Genomic DNA, 27,109 nt, shown 5'->3' with positions numbered 1-27,109 from the left:
GCGGGTCCCCACTGCGGCTCCAGGGGGGCGAGTTCTCCTCCCCCCCATCGCCCCCCAGCACCCAGGGATCGCTCCCGCCCCAGGGTGGCTTCCCCGGGGCGGGTGGAATCCGGGCGGTGGGTCGGGAGCGCGGGCGGCCGCCAGCCCCCGGGGCGGCCGTGATTCACTCGGCCAGACTGCAGCCGCTGGGGCTGAAGTTTCTCAGGCTGGGTGGCTCCCGGAGCCTGACATTTTTGGGAAATTTCAACAAAAACAATTCAGAAGCTTCCAAAAAACAGGACGATGGGAAAAGGCATTGCTTTGTCTCCCTCCCGCTCTCTTTTTTTTATTTTATTTTCTAATCCACGCAGTCCCTTCGGCCGGTGCCCAACAACTCGGAGCCCTGCAGTGACTCCCACGCAGCGTCCCCACTGTCCTCGCATGGCCACGGGGCTCAGCCCCCCCGGTGCTATGGGGCAAGGGCTGGCTCATGGTGTCACCCCTTTGGGCAGGGCACCCTGCGCCACCCAGGTGTCCCCTGCCACCCCCAACTCTGTCCCCCCATGCTCCATCCCCTGCAGGGACCGATGTCCCTGTCCTCGCAGCCAAAGGGATGCCGGGTGCAGAGGTGGGACAGGGAGGTAAAGGACAGGGAAAGCCACCAGACAATGTCCCCATGGGCTGGAAATACCCCCCACCCCTCAGCTCTGAGCCCCCAGAGTCACCCACAAACCTTGGCCATGGCAGTGGTCCCATGGCCCCGGGGCTCCCAGCTCCATCCCAACCTTGGGGTCAGGGCCACTCCTCTGCTGGGAGGGGAACATGACCCAGGCGCCCCCCAGCATGGGGTGCTCTCAGGGCACCCCACGGCACCCCACCTGCACCCCAAGGCTCAGACCTAAAGGATGCGCAGCAGGGGACGGCCCACGCTCAGGGATGGTGGCCTTGCCACCACCAGGACCTGCTGTCCCAGGGCTCTGCCACCTGTCTGGGGGTCTGTAGAGCTCTGGGTGCCACCGAGTCCCAGGCGGGGGGACAGAGGGAGGCTCCGGGACGGAAGCGTGATGCCCGAGTGGATGGCTTTGCCACAGTGCCAGTGGCACAACTGGACACACCACCACCACCACCACCGGGCTGCCCAGGACCCCTGGGGACAACGACAGCCCCAACCCGACGGGGGCTCGGAGCCACTTGGGGCAGTTTTACCACCTTTTTAGGTTTTTTTGGGAGGAAAAAACAGAGATGATGGGTTTGATAGAAAACATGGGGATTTACGGGAAGATATTCCCGTTTTCATCCCCCCCGCCTCCAAAAAAAAAAAAAAAAAAAAGTAATATAAAGTAATATCAGGATTTTGGTCTCCTGGAGACACTTTCGATGGGGGCGGCGGGGGGGACCCCGCGGGGGGGCCCGTCCCGTGCGGCGGCGGGAGCGGCCCCGGGGGCACGGGAGGGTCCGCGGGCGCCGCGCATGACTCACCCGTGGGAAGGCGGCCCCGGGGCGGCTCTTCCTCACCGGGGCTCGGGGGAGCGGGACACCGGCCCCGGGAGACGGGGCGGCATCCCGGGGCAGCGCCGGGCGGGGGTCGCTACCGCGGCCGGTACCGGGGCCGGGCGGCGGGGCCCCGGGGCCGGTGCCTTTCTGCCCCCCCGGGGGCGGGCCCGGGCCGGGCGGGGCGGGGCCAGGGCGGCATTTAGGGCTTTGGTAACCGGGGGTTGCTCAGACTTGCTCGGGACTTCCCCGGACGTGCCGGTGCGCTCCGCCGCCCCGGGCACCGACGGGCACCGGAGCCGGCCATGCCGCCGCTGCCGCTGCTCGCCCCGTTGCTGCTGCTCTGCCTGCGCCTCCTCCGCGCCGAGCCGCTCGCCTGTGAGTACCGGGGACACCGGGGCGGCTCCCGCAAGGTGGTGGGGGGGTGGGGTGGGGGCGATGCGGGGGGTCCCGTCGGGGCCGGGCGCTGCGCGGAGCCCCCCGGGGCTCCCCCGTTCGTTGTGGGCCGGGCGGGGGTGTGTGTGTGGGGGGGTGTGTGTGTGCGCCGTGTGTCCCCCCCTCGGGATGCGGAGCGGCCCCGGCAGCGGCGGGGGCATCGCCGGGCGCACCTCGGGGCTGCGCGTCACGGGGTAAGAGGGGACCCCCCCGCCGAGGGCAGGCGGGACCCCCCCGTTGCCCCTCCAGCAAGCAGCCACGACCCCCCTCCCTCCCCGTCCCCGCAGCCCAGCCGGGACCCCCCCCTTCTCCCCGCAGAGAACAATAGAGGAACCTCTTTTTGTTCCCCCCCGCCATCCCCGAGAGCAGCAGGGAACCCCCCTCCTCCCCTGGGGGCAGCGAGTGCCCCCTCTCCCCATGGAGAAGAGGGACCCCTCTCCCCGAAAAGGGTGGGTCGTCCCCCTCCCCGCCGTGCAGCCCCCCCCTCCCGGAGAACAATGCGGCTCCATTCCCCACCCAGGACAATGGAAACCCCCGTCCTCCGTCCGGAGAACAATAGCGAACCCCTTCCCCACGCGACCCCCTCCCACCCCCGGGAGCGATGACCCCCCTTTCCCCCCCCAGGAGCCTCTGAGACCCTCCTCCTCCTGCTGAGAACAACGGGGACCCCCCCTGCCCCCCAAGAACCGTGCCCCCCCTGTCCCAGAGAACAATGAATCCCCTTTTCCCCACCCAGAACAATAGGGAGCTCCCTCCCCCGTGGAGAACAATGAATCCCCCCCTCCGCCCCCCAAAAAGATACCCCCGGGGGGCTCTGCAATGATGCCCATTTGGGGGTCGCACCCAGCGGTGGCAGGTCCGGGAGGTGCCACCTGTGGGCTGAGCTGTGGGCGGCCTCAGCCCCATGGGGATTGGGGTCCCCCCTTGCCGTGGTGGGGGGACAAGGGAAGGCTCCCCCCTCCCCACAGAGCCCTAAACCCCAATTAGCCTCCGTCCCACCCGTCGCCTCGGTGCTTCTCCTCTGAGCCGAGCGCAGGGGAGGCGAGATCCCGCTCCCCGCAGCAGGAAGTTCGGCTTCCTCCCTATGATGGGAATTTCTCAAGGCGATGGATGTTCGCTCCGGCGCACAAATGGGTCCCGCCAAGAAAAGCCACCACTCCCGTAGCCCTGGCACCGGTGAGGCCACAGGGTCCCAGCCACCCGGGGCTTGGACCCCCCTGACCCAGACGTGTCGTTAGCGGGGAAGTAGCGCAGAGCAATAATTGGGGCAGGAATTGCAGAAGTGGTGGAGAAGGGAGGAAGAACACTCCAAAAAAACCCTTTAGGAGCCGTTAAGGAGAGCGTCCAAATTGAGATGGGTTTTGGCACAGAGTGGTGCCCACCCCCATGCCCTCCCCGGGGGCCAGAGGGGTTAATCCCACCGGGGACGATGCAGGGCCGTGGCCGGACCCCGGCTGGGGCTGACCCTGCACCTTTCTGCTCCCTCCACCCAGTAAGAGGATGCCCAGTGCTGCCCTCGGCCACTTTCACCCCCCCCGGACCCCCATTTTTCCCCTTTCCATGGGGGTCTGGTGCAGCCGAGCGGGGGGAGCGCTCGCCCCGCGGCCCCTCGACGTGCGGCGCTGGGGAAAGGCGAAGCCAAATCTCCTTTTAGAGAGCGAATGTTTCCCCTCGGTTCAGCTCGGTCGCGCTCGCTGGAATGCCTGGGCTTTTTATAAATCCCTCCTCGAGCTGAGGGATGGGCACGAGAAATGCCAGTCGGAGAAGAGAAAGGGAAAAAGATAGCGGAAAGGAGGGATAAAGCATTTTCGGGTGCTGTGTCTGCCTGCAAACCTCATTGCTTGAGCTTTCGAAGAGCCCTACTATATATATGTTCTTTTTTTTTTTTTTTTTTAAATTTACTTTTCTTGCAGAATTCAGGGCTGCCCAACTTTCCTTTTGTTCTTCGGGGCAATTATTTATATTATTTTTCCTTAACCCCTTTGCACATCTTCATAAATCTTTTTTAACTGCGTGATCTCTGACACTTATCGGCGGGTATTTTTCTTTTCTTTCCCAGCCCCTTAAAACGCCGATATAAAAATAAAATGAAATCCGGCCCTTCGGAAGAAAAGCATAAACGTTCCTGACACCTTGGAAATGTGGTTTTACTTTATAGCATTACTTAGCACCTGATCAGCATTTTTTTTTTAATAGGAAAGCCATAAAAGCCCCGAGCAGGTATTTTCGTTGCGACTTGCACATTCCACAGGCTGCCTGCGCCTCCCCGGCCCTTTCCTCTCCGATCTGAAAACTTCACACTTTTCCCTTTTAAAACACATGTTCAGTGCCGTGTCTGCACGGAGGGAGGAAAAAAAATTGTAGGGGGAAAAGAAATAAATATATAGGTATAAAATTGGCCCCTCCAGAGGCTCCTGCTTCAAGGAGGAAAAAAAAATTGCAGGGAAAAAAAATAAAAATATATAAAATTGGCCCCTCCAGAGGGTCCCGCGCGGAGGACGGGAAATGTGTCCGTTTTACGGCGCTCGTGTGTGTTTCTGGTGCTGTTTAGATTAAGATTTAGGAGAATTAGGGCCCGGAGCGGCGGGGCCGTTACCGGCCGGTGATGGGGGGGGGGGGGAGGTGGCAGCGCCGGGGATGCCCTTTGGGGAGGCCTCGCCGGAGGGTGGGGCAGGACGGGGGCTGAGCGCCCCCCCCAACACACACACCCCCCGCCCCGGGGAAGGGTTTGCTTTGGGGGGGGGGGGTGGGATGGATCCGTGCCATCACCCGGGGATGCTCGGGGTCCCCAGCACTGGCGTCTCCGGGGGGCTTTTACACCCGGATGCTTTTATACTACCCCCCCCCCCCCCCCCCCCCCCCCCCCCGCGAGAGCATCCCCTGAGCCAGGGCAGGCAGCGCTCATTAAGATACCCCCGGGGTGAGGAGGATTTGGGAGCAGTAATTGCGGCGCTGAAAGCCGGCGGGGCCCGGGGGGGTCGGAGGGGAGAGGAGGTCGCGGCGCTTCCCGGGAGGTAATTTGGGATGTCCGCCCCGGCGCGTGCGGAAGGAGCCGATAAGGCTGATGGACGCGGGCGACCCCGCGGCGGGCTCGGGGGGGGCCTGTTCTTCGGAGCCTCGTGGCGGAAAGGTCTCGAAATAAAGCAGTTTAGGGTTTTGGGTTTTTTTTCCATCCCGGAGGGGGTCCCTGGTGGGGACCACGCGTGGGGGGGCGGTGTGCCGGCTGCCGGGGGTGTCCCTGCGCGGGGGGCCGCGCGCCGAGGTGCGAGCGATGGGTTTGGCAAAGCCAATGTTGGCCCATGGCTGGCATCGGACATGGCTGGGGCAGCGCTGCCCGGCCCTCCGCGGCGTGATCCGGGGCGGGGAGGGGGAAATAATCCCCCCCCCAAAAAACTTTCCGTAGTTGCTTTCGAAATCCTTTTGTCCTGAAAAATTTAAGAAGCCGCAGCCCAGCCCTGGAAAAACCACGGCGTCGGCCGAGACCCCCCCACAGCCTGGCGCTGCGAGAGCTCCCCAAAGGCCGTCGGCGCTTCCCGGCTTCAACCTCCCCCCCGGCTCTGCCAAGGAGCCCCCCGAGCTCGCGGGGAGAGCGCGGCCCAGCCCGGCACCTCCTGCGCTTCTGCCTCTGCCTCGGAGGAAGGCGAACGGTGCTGCGAGGGGCTGTGCCGTGACACATGCATAACTATATAGACCTATATTTATATATCCAGATGAAAAATTAAAGTTTAAATAGATAAAAATTGATATAAAATCTATTTAAATAGACAAAAAGTTATAAAATCTATTTAAATAGATTAAAAAGTTGTAAAATCTATTTAAATAAGTATAAAATAGATAGATATATAAAATTATATATAATTTTTTTTTTTTACCCCTCCTTTTGTTTCTCCGGCTGCAGACCCCGCAGTGATTTCCCCCCAAGACCCCACCTTGCTGATCGGCTCCTCGCTGGTCGCCACGTGCACGGTCAGCCCGGACTTTCACCTGAAAGCCGAGGACCTGTACTGGACCCTGAACGGCCGGCGCCTGCCCGCCGCCTCCTACGCCGCCCTGGGCCCCACCACGCTCAGCGTGGCCCTCGCCCGCCTCAACGGCTCCAAGCAGCAGTCGGGGGACAACCTGGTGTGTCACAGCAGAGATGGCGGCATCTTGGCCGGCTCCTGCCTTTACGTTGGACGTACGTCGGCGGCGCCGGCGCGGTGGCACGTGCCGGGTTGGACCTGGCGCCGTGTGCCGGGGTGGCCTCGCCGGCCGGGCTTTGCCCCGTTTTGGGATGGGGAAGAGCCGCGGCTCCCGGCAGAGCCGTGGGAGCCATTGGGGATCCCCCTGGGGATTCACACCCTGGCTCTCGCCAAATCGCGCCGGAGGCTCCCAATGGTTGCTCGGTTTTAACCATCCCCCACAGTTGTGTGCCCGGTGCCCCGACCTGCAGCCGCCGCCTCCGGCCCGCGGAAAGGCTGGTTTTTGGCAAACGCGTGGTAAAATTACACTTGTCCGAATCAATAAATCATAAGATTTTATCTCGGGCTATTTTAAGGACGATGCGACGTCCTAGGAACTGGGAACGCAGCTTGGATTTGTTTTTTGGGTTGCTGTTGCTGAAAGAAAACAGCTCCGGAGCCGGGCGCGGGCAGGGGCCGGGCGCAGGCGGGGGCCTCAATCCCTCCATTCAACACGTTTTCAGCCGCGGGGCTGGAAACCTGGAACCTGCGGCCGGTGGGGACCACGGTGGCATCGCCCGCGAGCCTGCGTTTCGCCTTTTCATCCCCCTCCGCCTCTTATTTTTTATTTTATCATTTTTATTTTCTCCTCTCCCAGTACCCCCAGAAAAACCAGTCAACATCACCTGCTGGTCCAAAAACATGAAGGACCTCACCTGCAAATGGGCGCCGGGGACGGAAGGGGAGACGTTCCTGCACACCAACTACACGCTCAAGTACAAGCTCAGGTGCGCCTGCCCCCCCTTTAATTCCTCTTTAAAAAATAAAAAAGCCAGTGTGGGGTTTGCAGGTTTATGGGGTGGTGAGGAACGGGGAGCCCAATGCCTCCTGGCTGGCCCATTTGGGGATGTGATGAGTTTCCTCGTGTCTCAGCCATGCTCCATATGTGCCGGGGAGGAGGAGGAGGGTGGGGAGAAGCCCCCGGTGGTAACCCAACACCTCGCCAGCGTGATGCCGGCGGTGTAAAGGAGCCGCGGTCCCCGCCGGGAGCGGCCATTTGCTCCGGGGATGGGGGAGCGTCCTCGGCTGGACCGCGGCACCCGGCGGTGCCAGTGCCGGCACTCAGCGCCCGCCCGCAGGTGGTACGGCCGAGACAACACGTGCCAGGAGTACCACACGGCCGGGCCCTACTCCTGCCACATCCCCAAGGACCTGGCCCTCTTCACGCCCTACGAGATCTGGGTGGAGGCCTCCAACCGGCTGGGGGTGGCCGTCTCCGACGTCGTCATGTTGGACATCCTCGACGTGGGTGAGCGACGGCGCCGCGATGCCACCGCCATGCTGGTGACCCGACGGGGCGGGGAGCAGGCGACGGGTTCACTCAGTGGGATGCTGGGGTCGGGGCGGGGTGGGGGGGCAGCAGGAAATGGGCGATATGTGAGCAAAATTGCTCCTAATCGAATTAGGCTGTTTTCCCCGAAGTTTGGGGTTGTTTTTTCCCACCCCTGCGGCCCTTTAACCCCCGCGGCGCTGCCTGCGCCGGCCCCGCCAGCCCCTGCCCTGTCCCCGCAGTCACCACCGACCCGCCGTCGGACGTGCACGTCAGCCGGGTGGGGGACCTGGAGGACCAGCTGAGCGTGCGCTGGAGCTCCCCGCCGGCTCTCAAGGATTTCCTCTTCCAAGCCAAGTACCAGATCCAGTACCGGGTGGAGGACAGCTCGGAGTGGAAGGTGGGTGGCCGTCACCCGCCGGCGGCGAGGGGACGCCACGGGATGCCCAACCGCGCCGGCGCTGCCATCTCCTCCTCCCGCCCCAGGTGGTGGATGACGTGGGCAACCAGACGTCCTGCCGCCTGGCCGGCCTCCGCCCCGGCACCGTCTACTTCGTCCAGGTGCGCTGTAATCCCTTCGGCATCTACGGCTCCAAAAAAGCCGGCATCTGGAGCGACTGGAGCAACCCCACCGCCGCCTCCACCCCTCGCAGCGGTGAGCGCTGTCGGCGTCGTTTGGCAGGCAGGGAGGGGATGCTGGTGCCGTGCCCCCCCCTCCCCTGCGCACACGGGATGTGCCGGGGGGACCCTTCCCTGCTCCGTGCCCGGCACCTGGATTTCTTGCAAAGGAGCCAATTCAGAGCTCGGTTTTCCCAGCTGGGAGCCAAAAAGCTGCTTGTTTTCCTCTCACCCATCATTATTTACGGCACGGTGGTGATGAGGGGTGAGCAATGTCGTCCCCCCCCCGCGGCGGCACTGACCCCCTTGTCCCCGCAGAGCGAGCGGCGGGGGGCTGCGACCCCAAAGGGGGGGAGCAAAACACGACGCTGCGGCGGGAGCTGAAGCAGTTTTTCGGGTGGGTGAAGAAACACGCCTACGGCTGCTCCAACCTCGGCATCAAGCTCTACGACCAGTGGCGCGTGTGGCTGCAGAAATCGCACAAAACACGCAACCAGGTAGGTAAGGAGCCTTTTGCACTTCTTTTCCCTGGCCTGGGGGGATGCAGGGTGACCCCGGGGACGCTGGTGGGGGAGACGATGACATGGGACATGGGGTGACACCGACCCCGGGGCGCGCGGCCGGTGGCGACGCGGGGCTCTGCTCATCTTCCGCAGGTTCTTCCCGGCGATAAGTTGTAGCCCGCGGGGGACCGAGCGCCGGCAGGATGAGACGGGGCGCCCGGCGCCCGCCCGGGACCACCCGTGCCCACCTCGGCCCCGCCGGGGGGGGGCAGGAAGGCGGCCGGGGCGAAGCGTGGCCCCGCAGCCCCGGGGGACGGGATGGGGTGAGGCGGGGGGGGCGGGTTGGGCCAGCCCCGGGAGCCCCTCACGTGCCACCGGCCCCGTGGGACCGCAGCCCCCCGCCGCACCCCGCGGCAGCGAGGGGACCCCCCAACCTCGCTCAGCGGGGGGGGGCACAGAGGTTTTGCTCCTTACCCGCCAGCCGGAGCAGCCTCTGGGATGAAAGGGGCGGCGGGGGCTTCCTGGGTGTCCCCCCACCCTTGGCACAGCCCTGCCCCCCCCCCTCCCCCGCCCCGGGAAGTGATTTTGGCTGGTTTGTCCCCGGGGACCCACGTGCGAGCGCGCGGGGGGGGTCCATCCCCGGGGAGCCACGCGGGCTGGTTTGAGGCTGCTGGGGTTTGCCCAGTGCCTGCTCCAATTTTGATTCAAACCAGCCTTATTTTGGTTCCATTTCAGTCAATTAGGAACAGATTTAAGCTTAATGCCAATAAACCTCTGAAACCCCAGCGGGGTCTGCGTCAGCGGAGCGGCGGCAGCGCGCGGGGACGGGGATGCAGCGGGCAGCCAAACGGGACCCGTGTCCCCCGTCGCCCCGTCCCAGGGCTCCCGGGGGACCTGGGCAGGGTGACGCTGGGTGGGGGACAAGCCCTTTAGACCACACGACTCGGGCCAGCTCCACGGGGACAAATTTATTGTGGAATGACTGGAGAAAGGCCACTTGTGGGGCACTGGAGCTGTCATGGGGCTGGGGGCACAGCTGATCTCCGAGAGGTGATTTTGGGGGGGGTGCTGCCCCCGGGGCTTGATCCCCAATGGGGCTGGAAGCAAGGCAGCCCCTTGGCACTGCGGGTTGGGGTTTTTCCTTGGGCAAAGCCCCGCCACGGCTGGCAGAGCTGGGGAGGGGAACCAGCCCCACGCCAGACCCCTCCGCCGAGGGATGCTCAGGATTTTGGGGGACCCCACTGCCCCCAAGGCGGGGTCTCTATGCCCTCCAGCCCATGCCCAAGAAAAAGGGTGGAAGGCAAGATGACCACCTTGCTGGGGTGGCGTGGCTGCCCGGGGGGGCTACGCTGGGAGCCAGGGGGGCGAGCGGGGCCCCCGTTCCACCGGCCGGCCCCTCCAGCCGTTCCCACGGGGACACCCATCACTCGACTTCTTCCGAATCGTACTTGAGGTCCTGGAGAATTTCGCTGATTGCCTCAATGGTTTTAATTAGCCTACGAGAGCGGATGGAAACTATAAATAAAGCCCATATGGAGCGTATTATCTGGGCCGCCTCGCCTTCCCCGCGCTGTTTATGAAACACTCAGCCCGGGGAGGCCGAGGGGACCGTGGCCGGGCGGCATCGCCAAACCCTCCCCGGGCTGCGGCCGACAGTGCTTTTGAAGGCACCATCTGGGCCCCCCTGGGCTGGAAGGGGGGGGAATGGTGAGGAAGGGGCTCCTAGCCCAGCAGGGGGGGATGCCACCATCCTAAAATGGGGGGGAGACAGCCGTGGGGCCACCACCTACTTGTGCTTGAGCTCCCGCACCTCCTGCTGATGGGCGTCCACCTCGGGCTGGTCCTGCGCCTGCTGCCGAGCCAGCTGGAGCTGCGCCGTCTGCGGTGGGGACACGGCAGGAGTTGGGAGCCACCCCCCCCCCCCAAAAAAAGCAGCCCCAGGGCATCAGCGGGACCCTGCCCCCCCGCAACCTCCCCATCCCGGTACCCACCAGCTGCAGCTTCTCCTGCTCCCGCTCCTGCAGGCGGGCGAGGTGCTGGGCCAGGTCTGGGCGGGCGAGCTGGTCCCGCAGGCGCCCGGCAATGCGCAGCACCTCCCGGGAGATGCCGCTGAAGGCCAGCGTGATCTCGTGCACCAGCTGCCGGTAACGGGGGAAATCATAGTGGGGAGCGCTGCTCAGGTACGCCCGGTGGCCCCTGGGGACAGGGTGGGGGGGGAAAAGCCACCATCACCGCACCTGGGCGGGGGGGGGGGGCACCAGGATGGTGACACCCCGCCATCCAGGTGCTGAGCACCCTTTGCCACCCCACGGGGGGGTTTTCCTGCCCAGATTTGGCAGATCTCAGTCCCCACGACCACACAGCTTCACCCCTCGCACGGACAGGCATGGCAGCTGCTTTTTTTGGGAGGTTTTGGGGTTTTTTTTTTCCCCTTTTCACTCACAAACCTGCATCCCGGGAATTCTATCATCCCCTGTCGGATGCTAAAATAGGATACAGGTGTCCGGCACGGGTGTCCCCCTGCCAGCTGGAGCTCATCAGCCGCCCCGACAGCCGCTGCTCCGTCCCAGCAGCCTCCTCCCATCAGGATGCAAGAAAAAGTAATAACCGGGATGGGCGATTCCGTTCCCGGGTGCCGTCCCCATTGGTGCCCGTCCCCGCGGTGCCGGTACTCACTCCTCGAAGAGCCGGTACGCCTCGGCCCGCTCGGCCTGCAGCTCCTGCAGCCGCCGCAGCAGCACCTGCACGGCTTCGCCCGTCTGCCAGGGAGAAGGGGACGGCGGTGGCATGGGACGGCGGTGCCACCACCACGGTGCCCACCACCATGATACCCACCACCACCATGGTGCCACCACCGGCACAGCGCCCACCACCACACGGGGCGGCTTTGCCCCCAGCATCGGGCGGGGGGCAGAGCCAGCATCACCCGGGGGGTCTCACCCTGGTGCCGTGGCCTCAACCCCCCGTACCCCCGGTGCCGGGAGGACCCAGGCTGAGCCCGGCCACGGTGTTTGAGCTCAGTCAGCACCGACCGGCAGCTGGAGCCCCCTCTCCCCACAACCCGGGACCCCCCCCAGCCACGCCTGCACGAACCGGACCGGTACCGGGACGCCCCCCGACCATGTGCACGCAACACAGACGGGCACCGGGACCTCCCCACCCCGGCCACGCGTGGACGGACTGCACCGGGAACCCCCCCGCCTCACACCACGACCCGAGACCCCCCCGGCCACGCCTACACGGACCGAACCGGGACCGGGACCGGGACCGGGACCGGGACCCCCCCGGCTACGTGGATACAATACAGGCGGGCGCCGGGACCGCCCCCACCCCCCGAGGGTCGCTCCCTGCATCCCGCTGGCCACGCGTGGACAAGCCCGATCGGCCCCGGGACCCACCCCCCCAGCCCCCTGCCCACGCAGCGGGACCCCTGTGTGCACGGATCGGTACCGCGACGCCCCCCGGCCACGTATGGACGGACCGGACCGGTACCGGGACCCCCCCGCTCCTCTGCTCATGCACCGGGCTCCCCGCAGCCACGCGTGCGCGGATCGGTACCGGCACCCCCACCGCCCTGAACACACGGTACAGACGGGCACCCGGACACCCCCCCACCCCTTGGAGGGCCGGAGCGGTCCCGGTGTCCCACCCCTGCGTCCCCAGGGCGTGGGGGGGATCCCCCGCCCGGCGCCCCGTCCCCGCTCACCATGGCCCGGCCCCGGCCGCACGGCGCAGGCCCGGCGGAGGCGGAGCTCAGCGGCGGAGCCAACGCGGCTCCGCCGCCACCTGCAGGCAGCCGCCGGTACGGCCGCCTCCCCAGCCACCCCCCTTTTATTGAAAAAACGCGCGGATTTGGGCGAAAGAACAACAGAAAACGGAGGGGCTGGGTCGCTGCGATGCTTTATTGGCAGGGCGGGCGATGCCCGCTTTACTTGACCTTCTTCTTGGGGCGCAGGTTGTTGGTGTGCCCGCACTTCTTCTTGCGGCAGTTCACGGCGCGGGGGTGCAGGCGGGCGTAGCACCTGGGGAGGGGGGAGGAAAACACGGGGGATGTCACCAGAGGCCTCTGTCCCCTGGGCGACGGGGGCTCGGAGGGTCCCCACCCCGCGAGGGGGGGACACACACACAGGGACGTACTTGCGGCAGATCATTTTGTCGCAGTTGTACTTCTGGGCGAGCTGGCGGAGGGAGGGCTCGATGATGCCCCCCCGCAGGCGCAGCACCAGGTGGAGGGTGGACTCTGAAAGGAGACAGAAGCGTCATGGCGCTGCTGGGGGCGGGAGGAGACCCACTACCCCGCCCTCCCCCCCCCAAAAAAAGGAATAAAACCACAAAAAACACTCCAAAAACCTTTCTGGATGTTGTAGTCGGCGAGGGTGCGGCCATCCTCCAGCTGCTTGCCCGCGAAGATCAGCCGCTGCTGGTCGGGGGGGATCCCTGAAGGAGAGAGAAACCGGCCCGGTGAAGGGGGAGGGCGGGGGGGGGGGGGCCGCCCCGCCGCCACCGCCCCGTTCCCCCGGTACCTTCTTTATCCTGGATCTTGGCCTTGACGTTCTCGATCGTGTCGTTGGGTTCCACCTCCAAGGTGATGGTTTTGCCCGTCAGCGTCTTCACGAAGATCTGCATCTTGGCACCGGTCGCGTCTGCGGAGAGCGGCGGCCGCGTCAGCCCCGGCCGGGCCCCCACCAGAGGCCCCGCTGTCCCCGATCCGCCCCCCCCCCCCCCGGTTCCGGGCCGCACTCCCCCGTTCCCGCTCCCTCGCCCCCCGTTCCCGCTCCTTCGCCCCCCGGCCCCGAATCCCGGCCCCGAATCCCGGCCGAGGAGCGGCCCCGCGCGCACGCACCGCCTCGCTGCTGAGAAAAGGGGAGACCGGAACCGGAAACCGCCCGCCTCTCCGTCACAACCGGTCACGCCCCTTCCCCCCTCCCACCGCCCAGCCGCACTGCGCAGGCAGCTCCCGCCCGCCTCGGGGCATAGCCCGGGCCCGGCGGGGCCTCCCGCGGCACCGGGGCCGGCCCCGAACTCTCCCCACGGCACCGGGGCCGGCTCCACGCTCTCCCCCCACAGCCCCGGGACCGGCCCCAGACTCCCCCTCACGGCCCCGGCCCTGGGCCCACGCTCCCGGCCCTGGGACCGGGCCCAAACCGGCCCCACTGTCCCGGGACCACGACCGATCCCAGACTCCCCCGTGCTGGCCCCACGGCCCCTGCCCCACGCTCTCCCCTCAGCCCCTCGCAGGCAGCAGCGGGCCGGGCCAGGCTGAGCACAGGCCAAGCCCCCGGGCACTGTGAGAAGCCAGGGAGGGAGCAGGCCGCTATGCCCCTGCCCTGCACAGCCACACTGACCCAGAGTGAGGAGAGAACTAAAGGGAAACCCGTCTCCGGCTCTTCTCACAGGCAAGAAACACGGCAACCATGGGGAGATAGCCCTTAGCAGCACGGACAGACCCGCAGGAAAGCCGGAGCGCTGGGGGACACGTACATGAGCCCCAGAAACAACATTCCTTAAGAAAAAAAGGCACCTGTGCCCCCAAACGGCTCTTCTGCACCAAAGTCTACATCAAAGGTGAGGTTTTGCCGCTCTCCTGACAAACAAGAAGGGACAAGAGGCATTTCAAACCCATGTTTTACTTATTTACCCCGAAGCGAGTTGTGGGGTTTACACTACGGTGGCAGTTTAGAGGCAGAAGGGCACCCTTCTTCACTCGGCCATCGCTTCTCTCAGCCTTCGCTTCCCTCTTCCAAAAAAAAAAAAAAAGAAACACACAAATATAAATACAGGATAGAAAGTTCTCCGGGGGCAGGTGGCAGCAGCGCAGGACCTGCACACCTAGTCCAGGTCATTGGCCGTGTCTTCATCTGTGAGACTCTGTCCGTTCACGGCCGGCAAATCGTACTGGCCTTGGGATAAATCCTCAAAATCCTGACTCGTGGTGGGAGAGATGATGTCAGGGCTGGTGTCGCAGGACTCTGTGCTCTGCTCAGAGGTAGCGATGGTGGTTGTCGTGCTTTTTGGGACGGGGTCAAAGTCATCGTCGTCTTCTAGGATGGGAGATTCATGGATGTCTGGAAGGGAAGACACAAATGTTAAGTTTTGCTGCTGCTGCCACACAAGACAAGGCACTGCTGGTGCAACACCAGGTACGAGAGACGCCCCGGCAGGAGAATTTGCTAATTTCTAATTCTAAGTTTTGTCTGCTTGTAGCAGTCATCAATAAAAAAGTAACACCATGTAAATTAGTGGCCACTTAGAACTTCTTGCAACCTCCTTTAGTACAATCAAGAAGTTTTCCAGGCTTTTAGTGCAGCAGCCATGTGCTGGCACATGCCTGGACGTCCCATCACCTTCTCCCAGCTTCCGAGAACCCTGTTCTTAGGGAGAAGAACTCTTTGTGCGGGAAGAAATTTGCGCGTCGGAAGGAATCACTCACTGCTGAACGCCTCCGGGTACTGCTTCGCCAGCTTCCCTTTCAGCGTCCTGCAGGAGGAGAGAGCAAGCTCAGCCCACGGGGAAGCTGATCGATCCAGAGGCGAGATGCCTGGCCAGAATTTATGGACGAAGTAAATGGATCCCAGGGGATTCCCAGGGCTGTGGAGCTACCCAGCCCCCCCATCGCTCCCTCTCAGCACAGGGATATTTCTCCAAGTCCCAGATTTTGTGACTGTCCCAGGCAGCACCGTGTCCCCTCCCGCTGCCCCAGGGGGAGCACAGACCACCCTGACAGGAGCAGAATCAGGAATACTGAAGCTCCAGCCTCCGCAGTTCCTCTCTCGCTGTACGTTTTCCCCTCTCCAACTATTTTTACCTCCAAGACCACCCCAAGCTCCTACTTGTGTCCCACTTTAACACCCCCACAGCCCACCTAGACCTCGACAAGCCACCCTGCGCTCTCTGTGCTGCCTCCCCCGTCCCCGTTCTGGTCCCCATCGCCCACCGGATCCTCCGGAAGATGCTGTCCAGGTCCTTCTTCATCTCCACTAGCGTCTTGGTGTGGTGGAGGAACCGCTCGTTCATCTGCTGCATGCGGACACTGGAGAGGTTGTTGAAGTTGAGGAGCATCTCGTTGGTCTTCTCGAATCGATCCAACCTGCGCAGGGGAAAGGGGAAGCAGACGGAGCTCGGCAAAGATCCTGTGAGGCTCCCAGTGCCGGCGTCCCGGCGGGGGGGTCTTCCCCAGTACTCACATGTTTTTCTGGGCCAGGATGATCGCGTTGACGTCCTCGGCGTTGACCATGCCCAGCACCCGCCCACAGAATACCTGCGAGGCCGTAGGCTCCATCGCGGCCTGCAGGACCGTGGGGAGCGGCTCAGCCGGGAGCCTCCCGCCCCCCCGCCCGGTAACAGAGACACCCCCCACCCCGTCCCTGGTAACAGCGCCCCCTCCGCCCCGCCGGTACCAGAGCTACTCCCCTCCCCACCGCCGTGCCCGGCCCCGGGGCGGCCCCACACCCACCCGCCGCCGGTAATAGGGTCCCCCTGCCCACCCGCCGGCTCCGGTAGCGCCCCCCGCCCGGTACCCGGCCCCCTCGGGGGGGGGGGGGGGGGGGGGGCGCGGGCATGGGCCCCTCCCGGTGACCCCCGGGGGCTCCCGCCGGCAGAGCCCGCGCACCTGGGGGAGCCGGTCCCACCGCTTCACATGACGGGAGCGGCACCGGGGGCGTCACCGGCAACCGCACCTCGCTTCCGGGTGCGGGGGGGGGGGGTCACGTCGAGCGCGACCTCACGGCGTCAGCGCGCCCTTGCGTCAGGGCGCTTAGCCGGAAGTAGTGGCGGCTGGCGGAGGGATTTCCCCTTCCCCTAGGCATCCCGGGGCCACTCCGGTGCCGGTACCGAGACTCCAGTGCCGGTACCGAGACCCCTGCCCCGCGGACACACACGAGCCCCCGCGACACCGGCATTGTCCCGCGGCGGCCCCTTTAAGGCGGCGCCGCGCCCCGTCCGGCCCTTTGGCTGACGAGCGTTCTCACCACCCAATGGCGTCAGGGCGGTCGGCGGTGCCGGACCAATAGGAGCGGCGGGGCGGGGCCGACGGCGGCGGGTTCACGGGCCAGGTGGGAGCGGCGGGGGGCGCGCGGCGGTCGTTGCTAAGGGGAGGGGGAATCCCGGCGCGTGACGGTGACGTAGGACCCCCGGGGGTGCGCGAGGGGACCACCCCGGTACCGGGACTGCGTCCGTCCCCACCTTCCCCCCGCGCCGGGCCCGTTCCCTCCCCGGGGCCGGCGGGGTCGCCCCGGCCCCCGCCGCGCATCCCCCCGGTGCTGTCCGGGATGACGGCCGCGCTCCCCCCGGTAAGGGCAGGCCCGATCCCCGCCGTTCTTTCTTCCCCCCTGCAGGTCGCTCCGCCGCCATGGCCTCCAGCGGGGAGGAACCGAGGAGCGGCTCCCCGGGCCGGGCAGGCACCGGCACCGAGCCGGCACCGACGGTCGACGCCGCTCAACTGGACACGGCAGAGGATTTCGAGGTGCTGGAGGAGGAGGAGGAGGAGGAGGAGGAAGACCTGAGTGAGCTGCCGCCGCTGGAGGACGTGGGCAGGCCACCAGCCCTGCTACGGAGGGACGCCCAGCCCTCGGAGCGGGGTGGGGGGGACGCGGCTGAGGACCCCCAGGAGTGGCTCGATGTTTTGGGTGAGAACCCGGGCAGGAGGGCGCTGGGCTTGTGGGGCCTCACGGGCTTCCCTGCGGCTCCGCCGGTGCTCCCGGTGCCATGAAGGCCGGCCGAGAGTCAGAGCGGGGCGGTGGGAGGGAGGCTTTTCCCTCCTGGCTGTGGGCTGACGCATCTCCGGCTTCTCCGTGCCCAGGGAGCGGCTTGCTCAAGAAGAAGACGCTGGTGCCGGGCCAGGGGGTGGACACTCGTCCCCGCAAGGGCCAGGACGTGACCATCCGCCTGAAGGCCACGCTGGAGGATGGCAGCGTGGTGGAGGAGAACCCTGCCCTCACCTTCACGCTGGGGGACTGCGATGTCTTGCAGGTCAGGGCTGGGAGAAAGAAAAGCTTACCCAGCTTTATCGCTGCCTTGTTTTCGGCCTGCGGAGCAGGACCTCACTGTGGGGGACATGGGGAGGGTTTGGGGTCAGTGATGTCCCCGTTTGCAGGTCAGAAGCGGCCCCTGTGCCCTTTCTTATGCTCCCTCCCCACGATGTTGTACCCTGCAGGCTCTGGACCTGTGCGTGCAGCTCCTGGAGATGGGGGAGACGGCTTTGATCGTGTCAGATGCAAAGTACTGCTACGGCGCTCAGGGCAGGTGAGCGGGGAGAGCACGGGGATGGCCCCAAACAGCGCTGCGAAAGCTGTCTCCTGTGCTCCTGATGACAGCCCAGCCAGCAAGCCACAGCTTCGGAGGCAGGGAGACCTGTCTCGCTTATCACATGCAGGGGACACGTCCTGCTTGGGGGGAACAATTTGCAGCACGCCCTGTCCCGAGGAGCTTCTGTAGTTCTGATTTCTGGGCTGTGCTGCTAAATCTGCATGGCTTGGTGGCTGTTGGGACCGGCAGAGGTGGTAACGGTGCCATGGCTTTGTGCCCTTCTTTGCACAGGAGCCCCGATGTCCCACCCAACGCGGCCCTCACCCTGGAGGTGGAGCTGCTGGCGGCTCGGGACGCGCCGGACCTGGAGCTGCTCAGCGGGAAGGAGAAGGTTGAGCTGGCCAACCGCAAACGGGAGCGCGGCAACTTCTTCTACCAGCAGGCAGATTACGTGCTGGCCATCAACTCCTACGACATCGCGCTCAAGGTCATCGGCTCTAGCTCGAAAGGTACCTGCTCCCACCTCGGGCAAGGGCCGCCTGGGGTCCATTCCCGCTGTAACCCAGCCCTGGGGTCTTTGCAGTTGACTTTAGCCCGGACGAGGAGGCTGAGCTGCTGGATGTGAAGGTGAAATGTCTCAACAACCTGGCAGCCTCTCAGCTTAAATTGGACCATTACGAGGCGGCCCTCAAGTCCTGTAACCTCGTCTTGGAGCACCAGCCAGGGAACATCAAGGCTCTCTTCCGAAAGGGCAAGGTGAGGCCAAGCACTGCCATCCTTTCCCCACAGCGTGATGGAACGCAGGACCAAGGGAAAGACCTCAGCCGTCCTGCTCAATCCCTGTCTCGCCTTCCAGGTCCTGGCTCAGCAGGGTGAATACAGAGAGGCCATCCCCATCTTAAAGGCGGCGTTGAAGCTGGAGCCTTCAAACAAGGTAGGCTGCTGTTGCGTGCTGTTGCATGCTGCTGGCGATCCTGCTGAGCGGGGTGTCTGCAGGGTGCTCTCCTCTCATCCGTGTCCCTGCAAACCTAGGTGTTCCCTGGGGAAGGCTGAAGTCCCCCCATGGTTGTTCCCAGCTTCCTCCATGAAGGAAGGCTGGAAATAACCCCCAGGAGCTGGGCAGCTGTGGGGTGATGCACCCCATGGGGCAATGTCAGCTTGGATGGCTGGTGGGTCTCTTATCTCCGTGTTGCGAGACTCTCTCTTTGCCCTTTGGTCCTTGCAGTGGCAGGACTCTCTGCCAACCCGTCCCTGCCAACCCATCCCTGCTTCAGCGATCCTGCGTGTACGATCCTGGCTGCTCCAGCTTCCCCGGGAGGTGCCAGCAGCTCGTGCCGTGGCTGTGGGAAGTGGAGCAGAGCCGGGTCTCCGCAGACTCGCTCGGCAGGAGTGTGATTCACTGGGCGGCGGGAGCAGCCCAGACCTCGGTCCAGCGCCCGGGCCAGGGCGAGCTCTGGGTCAGGAATTTCCTGTCGGTTAATGATCAGCTGCAGGACTGGAGCCTCGGGAGAAATCAAAAACCAGTGCCAGGAAATGGCCCCAGCAGGAGGGGAGCCGGGAGAGAGGCGGGGAGGCGCTGTCTGCGCAGGGTCGAGGCAGGGGGCTTGGTTCTACAGGTGGGCTTTGGTCCTCCACTGGGTCTGTCATTTTATCCACCTCTTTTTTCTGGGAATTTCACCGGACCGTCATGATTTGTGTCATCATCTGGTCCCGGGTAGGGTGGGGCACTGTGGAAGAAGGTTCTCGGTGGTCCCGCAGAACTCGTGGTCTGAGAGCACCTGCGGGGAGGGATGAGCAGGATCTCAAACCCTTCGCTTCCCAGCAAGGTTAGGAGGGGCAGCTGGCGTGAACGAGCAGCACAAGCGACGCAGGCAGCACCAGGAGCAGCTTCTGCTGTGCATCTCCAGCACGTCACTGTTGGCAGGGCGGCTGCTCGCCAGCCCATTCAGACAAAGCTTTTAATTGGAGAGGGGTGAAAAATCAAAATCCCCGGCAGTGACGTTACCAGTGCAACCACAAGTACACAAATTACTGGCCTCTCCGGCTGGCTGCCGGGACTCCCGGGGAAGTGGTGGTGCCACTCCAGACGGCAGCGTTAAACACGCGTCGGTGAGTCACGGGCTACGGCTACCGGTGGTGAAAACAGATGCAAGAGATGCTCGGCTCCACCTGCCTCGCATGAGGAAACCTGGTTCTCTGGGGCTGCCGGCACCTTTCAGCTGTTCCAGACCGTCAGCTGCTGGGCTCCCTTCTCCTGATCCCTTGGAAACGCATGTTCTGGGAGCAGGAGGAGATGCCGATGTTTGTCCTTAACGCCGACGTGGCAGCCCTGGTGAGCTCGTGGGCTGTCTGCTGCTGTTTGCACCCTCCAAAGTCTCCTGTTCGAGGCAGCGGTGCCGAGCGTGGCATGGGCTGGTGAAGCCCTGGCCGGTCTCCGGGTGAGCCGATGTGAGCTGGAGCTGGTGTGGGTCACCGGTGACAGTGTTTTGGGGAGGTGTCCCCAGCAGAGGGCACAGCACGGCCGTGGCACCGGACGTCTGCGCCACCGCGGCCACCACGACATCCTTCCTGTCACCACAGGCTCGGGGAATGGCTGGCGGTGCTGTGCTCGGCTCTCCGGTGCTTCTTGCTGGTTTTTAGGAGCCTGCGAGCTTCGCGCAGGACACAGAGCTTTCCAGCGCCAGCCATTGCCGCTGCTCAGTGCAGCCGGGCAGGTACCGACACGCTCCCAGGTCTTGCTGCAATCCCGCTTCACACCAGGCTGCGTTTAAGCCCGCTTTCCCAGCCTGCTTCCAGACAGAAAAGTGGGAGAGCTCAGGCACGTCTGTCCCCGAGGCAGGAACTTTTCCGTCTCGGTTAAAGGATAAAAAATCCTTTTCCTGATGCCTGGCATCAGCCCTGGGTTCTGCTCCCCACTGCCGGCTGGGGAATGGCTTGGCTGGCCAAAAGGGACAGAGGGGCACTCAGACCCGCGGGTCACCCAGCCTGGGTGTCCCATGCCGGCCTGGTGCAGCCCCTCAGTGCAGGGGACAGGGCAGGATCCAGCCATTGGGCCCCCCCCGGCTGCTTCTAAGCTGTTCCATGAAGCTCCTGCCCGGTCCTGCACCCCTGCACAGGGCGGTTGGACCTGTTGGTGGTGGCACTGGGGTCCCGTCCCCTCCCCTGCACCGCAGGGCTGATAACCGCAGCGCCACGCTCTCCTCCCCAGACCATCCACGCCGAGCTCTCCAAGCTGGTGAAGAAGCACGCGGACCAGAAGAATGTGGAGACAGAAATGTACAGAAAGATGCTCGGGAATCCCAGTGCTGCTGGCGCCCCGGGGAAATGCAAAGACAAGCTGCCCTGGGTAAGGGCTGGTCTGACCTGCCGGGGGGGTGGCAGAGCGGGTGGGGGTCACCGGGCTGGGCACACGGGTTGTGTTAGTGTCCCCTGGGGGTCGATGCAGTCCTGCTGCCAGGCGGGGGGGATGCTGATGTGACCCACGGCGTGCGCTGTGTCAGGGCAACGAGCCTGCCGGGGCTGGGGGCCGCTCCGTCAGCCTTGCCAGGGAAACGGCGATAGCCCCAGCTGCGCTCCTGGCTCCATCCGATGGATCCCGGCGCTGCCAGCTGGAGGGTCCGAACTTTGCTCCCAGCTGCCACGCTCAGGAGCCCGCTGGCTGCCTCGGTGGAAAGCGCTGTCAGCTGGGCTGCCGGCGGCACACGCTGTCCCCACCTACGTGCCGGCCACGCGCTGAGCACGGCCGACGCAGCACTTGCCTTTTTGGGCTGCGTTTTATCTGGGATGTGCACTGCGAGCTCGGTGCTGCCCTGTGGCTCTGTGCCAGCGCAGGCAGGGCAGCACGTCCCCGCTGCCGGTGAGGCTCGCGGCATGTCCCTGCTGCTGGTGGGGCTCATGGCATGTCCCTGCTGATGGTGGGGCTTGTGGCATGCCACGCTCATCCCGTCACTTTGCCGGTCTCTCCTCCGTAGTCCATCCCCTGGAAGTGGCTCTTCGGTGCAACGGCCATCGCGCTCGGCGGCGTGGCTTTGTCCGTGGTCATCGCGGCAAGGAACTAAGGATGGCGGTGGGCGGCCCTGTGGCACAGCACCTGCGCCGGGATGTGCCTCTCTCCTGCCAAGGGGCTTCCCTGGGGCTCCGCTGACCCCTTCCTGCGGACTCGCAGTTGCAGAAGTACGGATGCTTTCTCTGATGGAGGTGCCGGATCCCCATCCCGGCGTCCCCCCCATATCCCTCCTGCGGGGACAGAGCAGCAGGCAGAGCAGGGACCCCCGAGCACCCTCCCAGCACTCAGGGGCTCAGCCCCATCTGCAAGCATGGCAGGGGGGAGCGGGGGATCCTGCACACCGGTACGCTGTGACTGTCCCCAGCCCAGTGAACCCCATCAGGTGCCATGGTCCTGCCAACATGGCGAGATGGGCCGGGGGGGGAGGAATTGGTGTAGGGATGCGCCCAGGGGAACGTGTGGCAAGATTCCCCGTGTCCTGGGTGGGGGGAATGGCGGTGGCAGGCACCCGCTCCCCTCCTCAGCACTTCCCCGGAGCGTGCAATGTCCAACGGAAGCCAAAGAAACCCGCGGCGGGAGGGGGAAAAACCAGAGACACCCCACTCCGTGCTGTCTCTTGTAGGTCCAAGCTTTTTTTTTTTCTTTTTTTTTTGGGGGGCGGGGGGGAGTGTCCCCTCTTTGCCCTGCAGCTCTTTCTTTGCTGCTGCTGCCCCGGTCTCAGCTCTGCTCGCGGTGGGGAGGGGTTGTAGCACTGTCCCTTCCCCCCCCCCCAGCCCCAAAACGACTGTGAAATTCCCAAATAAAGGACAATTCCATCACTCCTGGGCTTCTTCATTGCCAGCATTGGGGGGGGGGGCCTGGGCCTACAGGCTGCGGGTTCCCCCCCCGGCAGGGCCTAGGCCTGTTGCTGTAGGCGTTGCTTGTGGGGGGGGAAACCGGGCCGTACCGGGGGGGTGATGCCCCGGTAACGGGGGATGCCCGCCCGCCCCCCGGGGGTCCTCCATCGCAGCGAACCACCCTCCCCGCCATGCCCCGCGGCCCTTCATTTACATATCCCCGCCTCCTCTTTTCCCCATCCTCCAATCCGACGCGTCGTCCGGCGGGGCCCGACCAATGGGAGAGAGCGCTGCCCACCTCCTCGCCCCAGCAACAGGCGCCCCGGGTGGGCGTGGCGGCGGTGGGGCGGCTCATGAATAATGCATAAGAGAGGGGGCGTGGCGGCGGCGGGAGGCCCCGGCGGCCCAGGCGCGGAGGGGGAGACGGTCCCAAGATGGCGGCGCTGCAGGCGGAGCGCGGGTACGGGCTGTCCTGCGGCCGCCTCGGCCGCGGCACCCGCGTCTCCGTCTTCCACGTCAAGCTCACGGAGAGCGCCCTGCGCGCTTTCGAGAGCTACCAGGCCTGTAAGGTAAGGGGGGGGAGTGGGGTGGCGGGCGTTGAGCCGGGGTGGGGGGGCGACGGGGCACGGCCCCGCGGACGGCGGCCGCCACGAGGCCCTGGCCGGAGCCCTGCGGGCGGTACCGGCGGGGTTGGCACCGGCGTCGTTGTGTGTGTGTGGGGTGGGGGGGAAGGTTCCCTCACGGGATGGGGCCCGGTCCTGCCGCTGCCGGGTGTGTGAAGGAGGGGAAGGGGGGGGGATGACCGGGGAGGTGGAGTGGAAGGGGGGGGTCGTTCGGTGTGGGGCCCTCCCCGGTGGGGGACTGAGATGAGGGGGGCCCCCGCCCCGCCCCCCCCCCCTTCTGCGTGAGTGACTGGGGAAACTGGGGGGGCGACACGACGATTCTGCTGTCGGGTACCTGAGGGAGGCCGGAGGGGTCTCGCTGTGCCTCCCCCCCTCCCCCCCCCCCCCCCCCCCCGGTAACGCCCCTGTGTCCGTCCCCGTCCCGTCCCCCCACGTTGGTGTTTGAGCGGCCCCTCTGGGCCCCCCCCGGTAGGTGACCGGGGAGGGATCATAATCCTCCTGTAAGTGCCCGAGGGGGACCGTGAGGTGTCGGTGTACCCCCCCGGTAGCTGTTGGGGGGACCCTAATGTGCTCCCCTCGGTGGGTGACCGGGGGCCCGGGGTCTCCGTGCCGGGGGGGGGCTCTCGGTGTCCCTCCCGGTAGATGTCTGGAAGTCGCCGTCAGTCCCCGGTAAGCGGCTGGGGGGGGGTTGGGGGAGGGTGCGGCCCCCCCCCGTGTGCGTGACGTGGGTTTCCATGGCCGGGGGGGGCCGGTCTCACCCCGGGGACGTGTCCCGGGGGGGGGCGGGCTGGGTCCGCCCCCGGAGCTGCCACCCTGGACTGGGGGCGGGGGGGGCTCCCTTCCTCGTTGCCACCGTCCCCGGGGCGCCCGGTTGTGTTCCCCCGGGCCCGGTGTTCTGCTTCCCGGGGGGGGGCGGGTTCAGGCTGGGGCTGTATTTTGAAATTTCCAGATTGTCTTTTCCGAGATGTTTCCTTGAAATGCATCCAGAGAGCTTATTAGTCACGTAAATAAAGAATAATGGCAGTCCTCGGCATCTGGCGTTAGGATGGACCGGAGAGGGATTAAAAGCTGTCCTTTTTATTGTAATTTTATATATTTTATTTTTTTTTCTTTCCCCCCCGATCCTGCGAAGAGCGTGTGGGTCCCCTCACCTTGCCGGGGAGCTGGGGGAAGCTGGAACCTAACCCGGTTGTCATTAGGAGCGTCCTGCCTGCCAGCTTCTGTAGGATAAACCATATGTTGTCACAACACTATTTTTAATTTAGGGTGTTGGTTACATCACATCCCTGAATTGGGCAATCTCTGTACGAGGACGAAGGTAATTACTGTACCAGGATTTATCAACTTATATTTTTAATGAGTGTTTATCAGCATTTTGAGAAGTCAGTAGCAATAAGTGCCTTGGATAGAATGAGTTTTAGCTTTTTCTCCAAAAAAAAAAAAAGAAAGTTAAAATCCAAAGAAATGCTTTCCTATATATTAGGAAAGTCTTTTCTTTTGGGGGAGGGAGAGTAGGACGACTACAGGCAGCTGCGTTAAATATTTTGGGAAGCTATTCTGAGTCCGTGTCACACATGAATAGTGGTGTTTATTTTCTAAATGAAGTCTGGTCTCGAGATTGTTTGGTGGCCACCAGCCACTAATGAACTTTGCTTCCTTCACCGCCACCCAAAAGAGAAATAGTCAGAGGCTACTGGTGATTAAATGGGCAGGAAAGGATAAGGGCAGAAGAGCTCGCTTGTTTGTATAGTGAATAACGCAACAATTAGTGGGCTATTAAACACATATGCTCATTCTGCATTTGTTCTATAAACAGTTTCTCCAGTGTGTTGAACGTCTCTGCTTCCTCTGAAATGCTCGGCTGTGGCCATGCCAAGAAGCGACTTTATAACACACCTTTGGAGCGTGTGTTTGTCCAGTCTAGGCTCTGATTTAATTTTGGTCTGCAGTAGGTAAATGGAAAAAATTTGCTAAGGCTTCTTCTGCTCAGTTTGGTTTTAAATGTGGTATAACTGACGGCAGCGTTGTGTAATATGTATAATGGCCTGGAATCCAATACTGTTGTTTGTGTTAACCTGAAGTCCAACGTGTGTGCAGTCTGACCTGTTTTATGTGCCGGGATCGCACGTCGGTGCGATTTCTGCGACAAGGCTCTGTCTCTTTGCCAGAACGGGCAGGATAATGTCTTCAGTCGCTTGCTTGAGTTTGTTCTTGGTCTAATAATAATGTATTGGGATTACATAATCCAAAAATGATCACCCAGCCGGGCGAGATGCCATTTGTTTTCAGTGTCCCCTGTGCCAGAGCAGTTGCCTTCTTGGTGTGGAGCTGCACCATGTGTGGATCAGGCAGCAGGATTATGGAGAAAGAGATATTTGTTGTCTTGACTCTCTCCCACTTGGGTCTCTGCTAAATTGTCCATGTCCTGGTGAAGAAAACGGCCGCAGGTCTGCATAGTGATGCCCAACTCCGTGTTTCAGCCAGTTGTTTCTGTACCGTGTGCAGGGAACGTGGAGCCGCTGCTGAAGAGGTCCAGATCACGGGGCTGCTGGCTCCTGTGGCCCTCACAAGGGTTTCTTTCTCCGGTAGCAGGGGGGTTTATGCTCACCTAAAAGAAATAGGAGCCTTAAAAATAACCCCGGCTTCATAGGGGACACTTTAAGATGTTGCCCGTCTGCTCCTTGTGAAACTTGCTGCCCCTGAAACTGCTTCCACGCAGTTGTGAAACTGCGAGCGCTGGGTGCTGAGCTCTGCAGCCGACGGCCGAGCGGTAGAAAATGTGTCCTGGCTCAATTTGTCCACTGATGAAATGGAGCCGGTCTGGTGTGTTAGCCTAAAACAACTCCTGGTTCTTCAAGGAGCCTAATTCTGTATTAGCTTGCAGTTTTCTGCGTTCCCTTTGGGTGTGTGTACAGGCTCTGTTTAGGCCTTCCCACCCCCCACAAAAAAAGCAGGGCATGACTTTTCCCCGTCTCTTCTGGTTTGCCTCCAGCTTTCCCGCTGCCCGCGTGGAGGTACGAGGGAACTCTTCATGCCCCTGCCTTGTTTTCCTCTTTCATTCTCTGTCCTGGACCCTGTCCTCCACGCTTGGTGATGAGGTGTTGTATCTATCCTCGCCTGGTACACCTGGACATCCATCCTTTGCTTTTCACACCCGTTGTTTTTTTTAGCAACATCATGGGGGTTTCTGGGTAAGTGGAAGTCTTAATGCATGATGTAAAATGCTTCCCAGCAGACCCAAGTGTCGCTTGGCCGTAGGGACATCTCCTTGCGCTACGGTGGTGTAGGTGCCCATGGCATGTACACAGCATGAGGGCTCTTCCTGGAACCCTTACCTGGGAATTTCCCGACTTTAATATATTTATTTAAAAACTCTCTTTGCGGCTTGAGGAGAGGTGCTAGTGATCTTGCGTGATGGATCGCCTTTTGATAACGAGCAATGTGACTGCAGTTGCACGCCTTTCTCTTATTTGTAGCTTTTGTGTTGAGCTAACCATAGCCGATGGAGGCCAGGCTCCACTGGGCTGACGGCCCTCGTCTGGGCTTGCATAGAATCACAGAATGGTTTGGGTTGTAAGGGACCTTAAAAATCATGCAGTGCCTCTCCAGGGATGGCGGGAGCCTCCTGAACTTAGGAGGACGTAAAGAGGGGGGTCGCAGCATCCCAGCTTCGGTCTCCTGCCTCCTGCTCCTCTCTCTGCCCCTGCTACGCTGAGTATTTTGAACTGAAGCCACCGGTTGATTCACTGGTGAACTTTGGCAGGTGCACAAATATTTATTGGGGGCTAAGCTGAGATAACCAAAGCACATTGCCCCTGGGCTCTGCTCGCTGCACTGAATTTTGGAACCCTGCTCTGACAGACGGGGCTTCCCAAGTTGTCTTCC

General features: G+C 63.4%; 6 protein-coding genes across 12 annotated transcripts in view; 3 read left to right on the top strand and 3 right to left on the bottom strand.

Moving 5' to 3' along the window:
• The first annotated feature begins 1,706 nt into the window (after positions 1–1,706).
• Positions 1,707–9,054, top strand: CRLF1 (cytokine receptor like factor 1). 3 transcript variants are annotated; one of them, XM_054182084.1, is made up of 8 exons: positions 1,707–1,848; positions 5,804–6,082; positions 6,724–6,853; positions 7,205–7,374; positions 7,638–7,795; positions 7,882–8,050; positions 8,332–8,510; positions 8,670–9,054. In XM_054182084.1, the coding sequence occupies exons 1-8, from the start codon at positions 1,776–1,778 to the stop codon at positions 8,691–8,693; spliced, it is 1,182 nt and encodes a 393-aa protein (XP_054038059.1). In that variant the 5' UTR covers positions 1,707–1,775; the 3' UTR covers positions 8,694–9,054. The 3 variants fall into 3 exon arrangements, with proteins under 3 accessions (XP_054038059.1, XP_054038061.1, XP_054038062.1); XM_054182086.1 differs by having other exon boundaries at positions 8,332–8,514; XM_054182087.1 differs by having other exon boundaries at positions 8,332–8,521.
• Positions 9,055–9,469: 415 nt separating this feature from the next.
• Positions 9,470–12,263, bottom strand: REX1BD (required for excision 1-B domain containing). 2 transcript variants are annotated; one of them, XM_054181939.1, is made up of 5 exons: positions 12,223–12,263; positions 11,193–11,275; positions 10,508–10,712; positions 10,307–10,395; positions 9,470–10,012 (listed from the first exon to the last, which is right to left on the bottom strand). In XM_054181939.1, the coding sequence occupies exons 1-5, from the start codon at positions 12,223–12,225 to the stop codon at positions 9,940–9,942; spliced, it is 453 nt and encodes a 150-aa protein (XP_054037914.1). In that variant the 5' UTR covers positions 12,226–12,263; the 3' UTR covers positions 9,470–9,939. The 2 variants fall into 2 exon arrangements, with proteins under 2 accessions (XP_054037914.1, XP_054037913.1); XM_054181938.1 differs by lacking the exons at positions 11,193–11,275; positions 12,223–12,263 and adding an exon at positions 10,964–11,118.
• A 136-nt stretch (positions 12,264–12,399) lies between these two features.
• On the bottom strand, positions 12,400–13,452 carry UBA52 (ubiquitin A-52 residue ribosomal protein fusion product 1). The gene is made up of 5 exons (XM_054181940.1): positions 13,360–13,452; positions 13,040–13,159; positions 12,867–12,953; positions 12,654–12,756; positions 12,400–12,538 (listed from the first exon to the last, which is right to left on the bottom strand). Exons 2-5 carry the CDS (start codon positions 13,140–13,142, stop codon positions 12,445–12,447), a joined length of 387 nt encoding a protein of 128 aa, XP_054037915.1. The 5' UTR covers positions 13,143–13,159; positions 13,360–13,452; the 3' UTR covers positions 12,400–12,444.
• Positions 13,453–14,156: 704 nt separating this feature from the next.
• On the bottom strand, positions 14,157–16,250 carry KXD1 (KxDL motif containing 1). The gene is made up of 5 exons (XM_054181937.1): positions 16,126–16,250; positions 15,701–15,801; positions 15,451–15,603; positions 14,947–14,993; positions 14,157–14,581 (listed from the first exon to the last, which is right to left on the bottom strand). The coding sequence occupies exons 2-5, from the start codon at positions 15,793–15,795 to the stop codon at positions 14,346–14,348; spliced, it is 531 nt and encodes a 176-aa protein (XP_054037912.1). The 5' UTR covers positions 15,796–15,801; positions 16,126–16,250; the 3' UTR covers positions 14,157–14,345.
• Positions 16,251–16,432: 182 nt separating this feature from the next.
• Positions 16,433–22,583, top strand: FKBP8 (FKBP prolyl isomerase 8). 3 transcript variants are annotated; one of them, XM_054181934.1, is made up of 9 exons: positions 16,433–16,567; positions 16,850–17,140; positions 17,314–17,483; positions 17,668–17,756; positions 18,051–18,268; positions 18,343–18,515; positions 18,616–18,693; positions 20,968–21,105; positions 21,731–22,583. In XM_054181934.1, exons 2-9 carry the CDS (start codon positions 16,864–16,866, stop codon positions 21,815–21,817), a joined length of 1,230 nt encoding a protein of 409 aa, XP_054037909.1. In that variant the 5' UTR covers positions 16,433–16,567; positions 16,850–16,863; the 3' UTR covers positions 21,818–22,583. The 3 variants fall into 3 exon arrangements, with proteins under 3 accessions (XP_054037909.1, XP_054037910.1, XP_054037911.1); XM_054181935.1 differs by lacking the exon at positions 16,433–16,567 and adding an exon at positions 16,592–16,651; XM_054181936.1 differs by lacking the exon at positions 16,433–16,567 and adding an exon at positions 16,614–16,631.
• Positions 22,584–23,002: 419 nt separating this feature from the next.
• Positions 23,003–27,109, top strand: part of ELL (elongation factor for RNA polymerase II) — a 54,921-nt gene continuing 50,814 nt past the window's right edge. Inside the window, exon 1 of one of the 2 annotated variants that reach the window (XM_054181670.1) lies at positions 23,003–23,170. In XM_054181670.1, the coding sequence (XP_054037645.1) occupies positions 23,036–23,170 (135 nt within the window). In that variant the 5' untranslated portion in view covers positions 23,003–23,035. The remainder of the gene's footprint in view (positions 23,171–27,109) is intronic. The other variant, XM_054181666.1, reaches the window with a different exon arrangement.

This window comes from Rissa tridactyla, chromosome 22 (genome assembly GCF_028500815.1).
Source record: "Rissa tridactyla isolate bRisTri1 chromosome 22, bRisTri1.patW.cur.20221130, whole genome shotgun sequence".
In the NCBI taxonomy this organism is placed as follows: domain Eukaryota; kingdom Metazoa; phylum Chordata; class Aves; order Charadriiformes; family Laridae; genus Rissa; species Rissa tridactyla.
Note: the sequence above shows the minus strand (reverse complement) of the source record. Positions and strands in the feature narration are given on the sequence as shown.

Coding starts and splice junctions, on each gene's coding strand:
- KXD1 (XM_054181937.1), bottom strand. CDS start 15,795: ATGGAGCCTACGGCCTCGCAGGTATTCTGTGGGCGGGTGCTGGGCATG. Junction 15,604..15,700: donor ATCCTGGCCCAGAAAAACAT/GTGAGTACTGGG, acceptor TCCCCTGCGCAG/GTTGGATCGATTCGAGAAGA. Junction 14,582..14,946: donor GTACCCGGAGGCGTTCAGCA/GTGAGTGATTCC, acceptor CTTCCCTTCCAG/ACATCCATGAATCTCCCATC.
- UBA52 (XM_054181940.1), bottom strand. CDS start 13,142: ATGCAGATCTTCGTGAAGACGCTGACGGGCAAAACCATCACCTTGGAG. Junction 12,757..12,866: donor CGACTACAACATCCAGAAAG/GTTTTTGGAGTG, acceptor GTCTCCTTTCAG/AGTCCACCCTCCACCTGGTG. Junction 12,539..12,653: donor GACAAAATGATCTGCCGCAA/GTACGTCCCTGT, acceptor CCCCCTCCCCAG/GTGCTACGCCCGCCTGCACC.
- REX1BD (XM_054181938.1), bottom strand. CDS start 11,100: ATGGGAGGAGGCTGCTGGGACGGAGCAGCGGCTGTCGGGGCGGCTGAT. Junction 10,396..10,507: donor AGCAGGAGAAGCTGCAGCTG/GTGGGTACCGGG, acceptor TCCCCACCGCAG/ACGGCGCAGCTCCAGCTGGC. Junction 10,013..10,306: donor GTGCGGGAGCTCAAGCACAA/GTAGGTGGTGGC, acceptor CCGCTCTCGTAG/GCTAATTAAAACCATTGAGG.
- FKBP8 (XM_054181934.1), top strand. CDS start 16,864: ATGGCCTCCAGCGGGGAGGAACCGAGGAGCGGCTCCCCGGGCCGGGCA. Junction 18,694..20,967: donor AGCTGGAGCCTTCAAACAAG/GTAGGCTGCTGT, acceptor TCTCCTCCCCAG/ACCATCCACGCCGAGCTCTC. Junction 21,106..21,730: donor GCAAAGACAAGCTGCCCTGG/GTAAGGGCTGGT, acceptor TCTCCTCCGTAG/TCCATCCCCTGGAAGTGGCT.
- CRLF1 (XM_054182087.1), top strand. CDS start 1,776: ATGCCGCCGCTGCCGCTGCTCGCCCCGTTGCTGCTGCTCTGCCTGCGC. Junction 1,849..5,803: donor CCGCGCCGAGCCGCTCGCCT/GTGAGTACCGGG, acceptor CTCCGGCTGCAG/ACCCCGCAGTGATTTCCCCC. Junction 7,375..7,637: donor GTTGGACATCCTCGACGTGG/GTGAGCGACGGC, acceptor CTGTCCCCGCAG/TCACCACCGACCCGCCGTCG.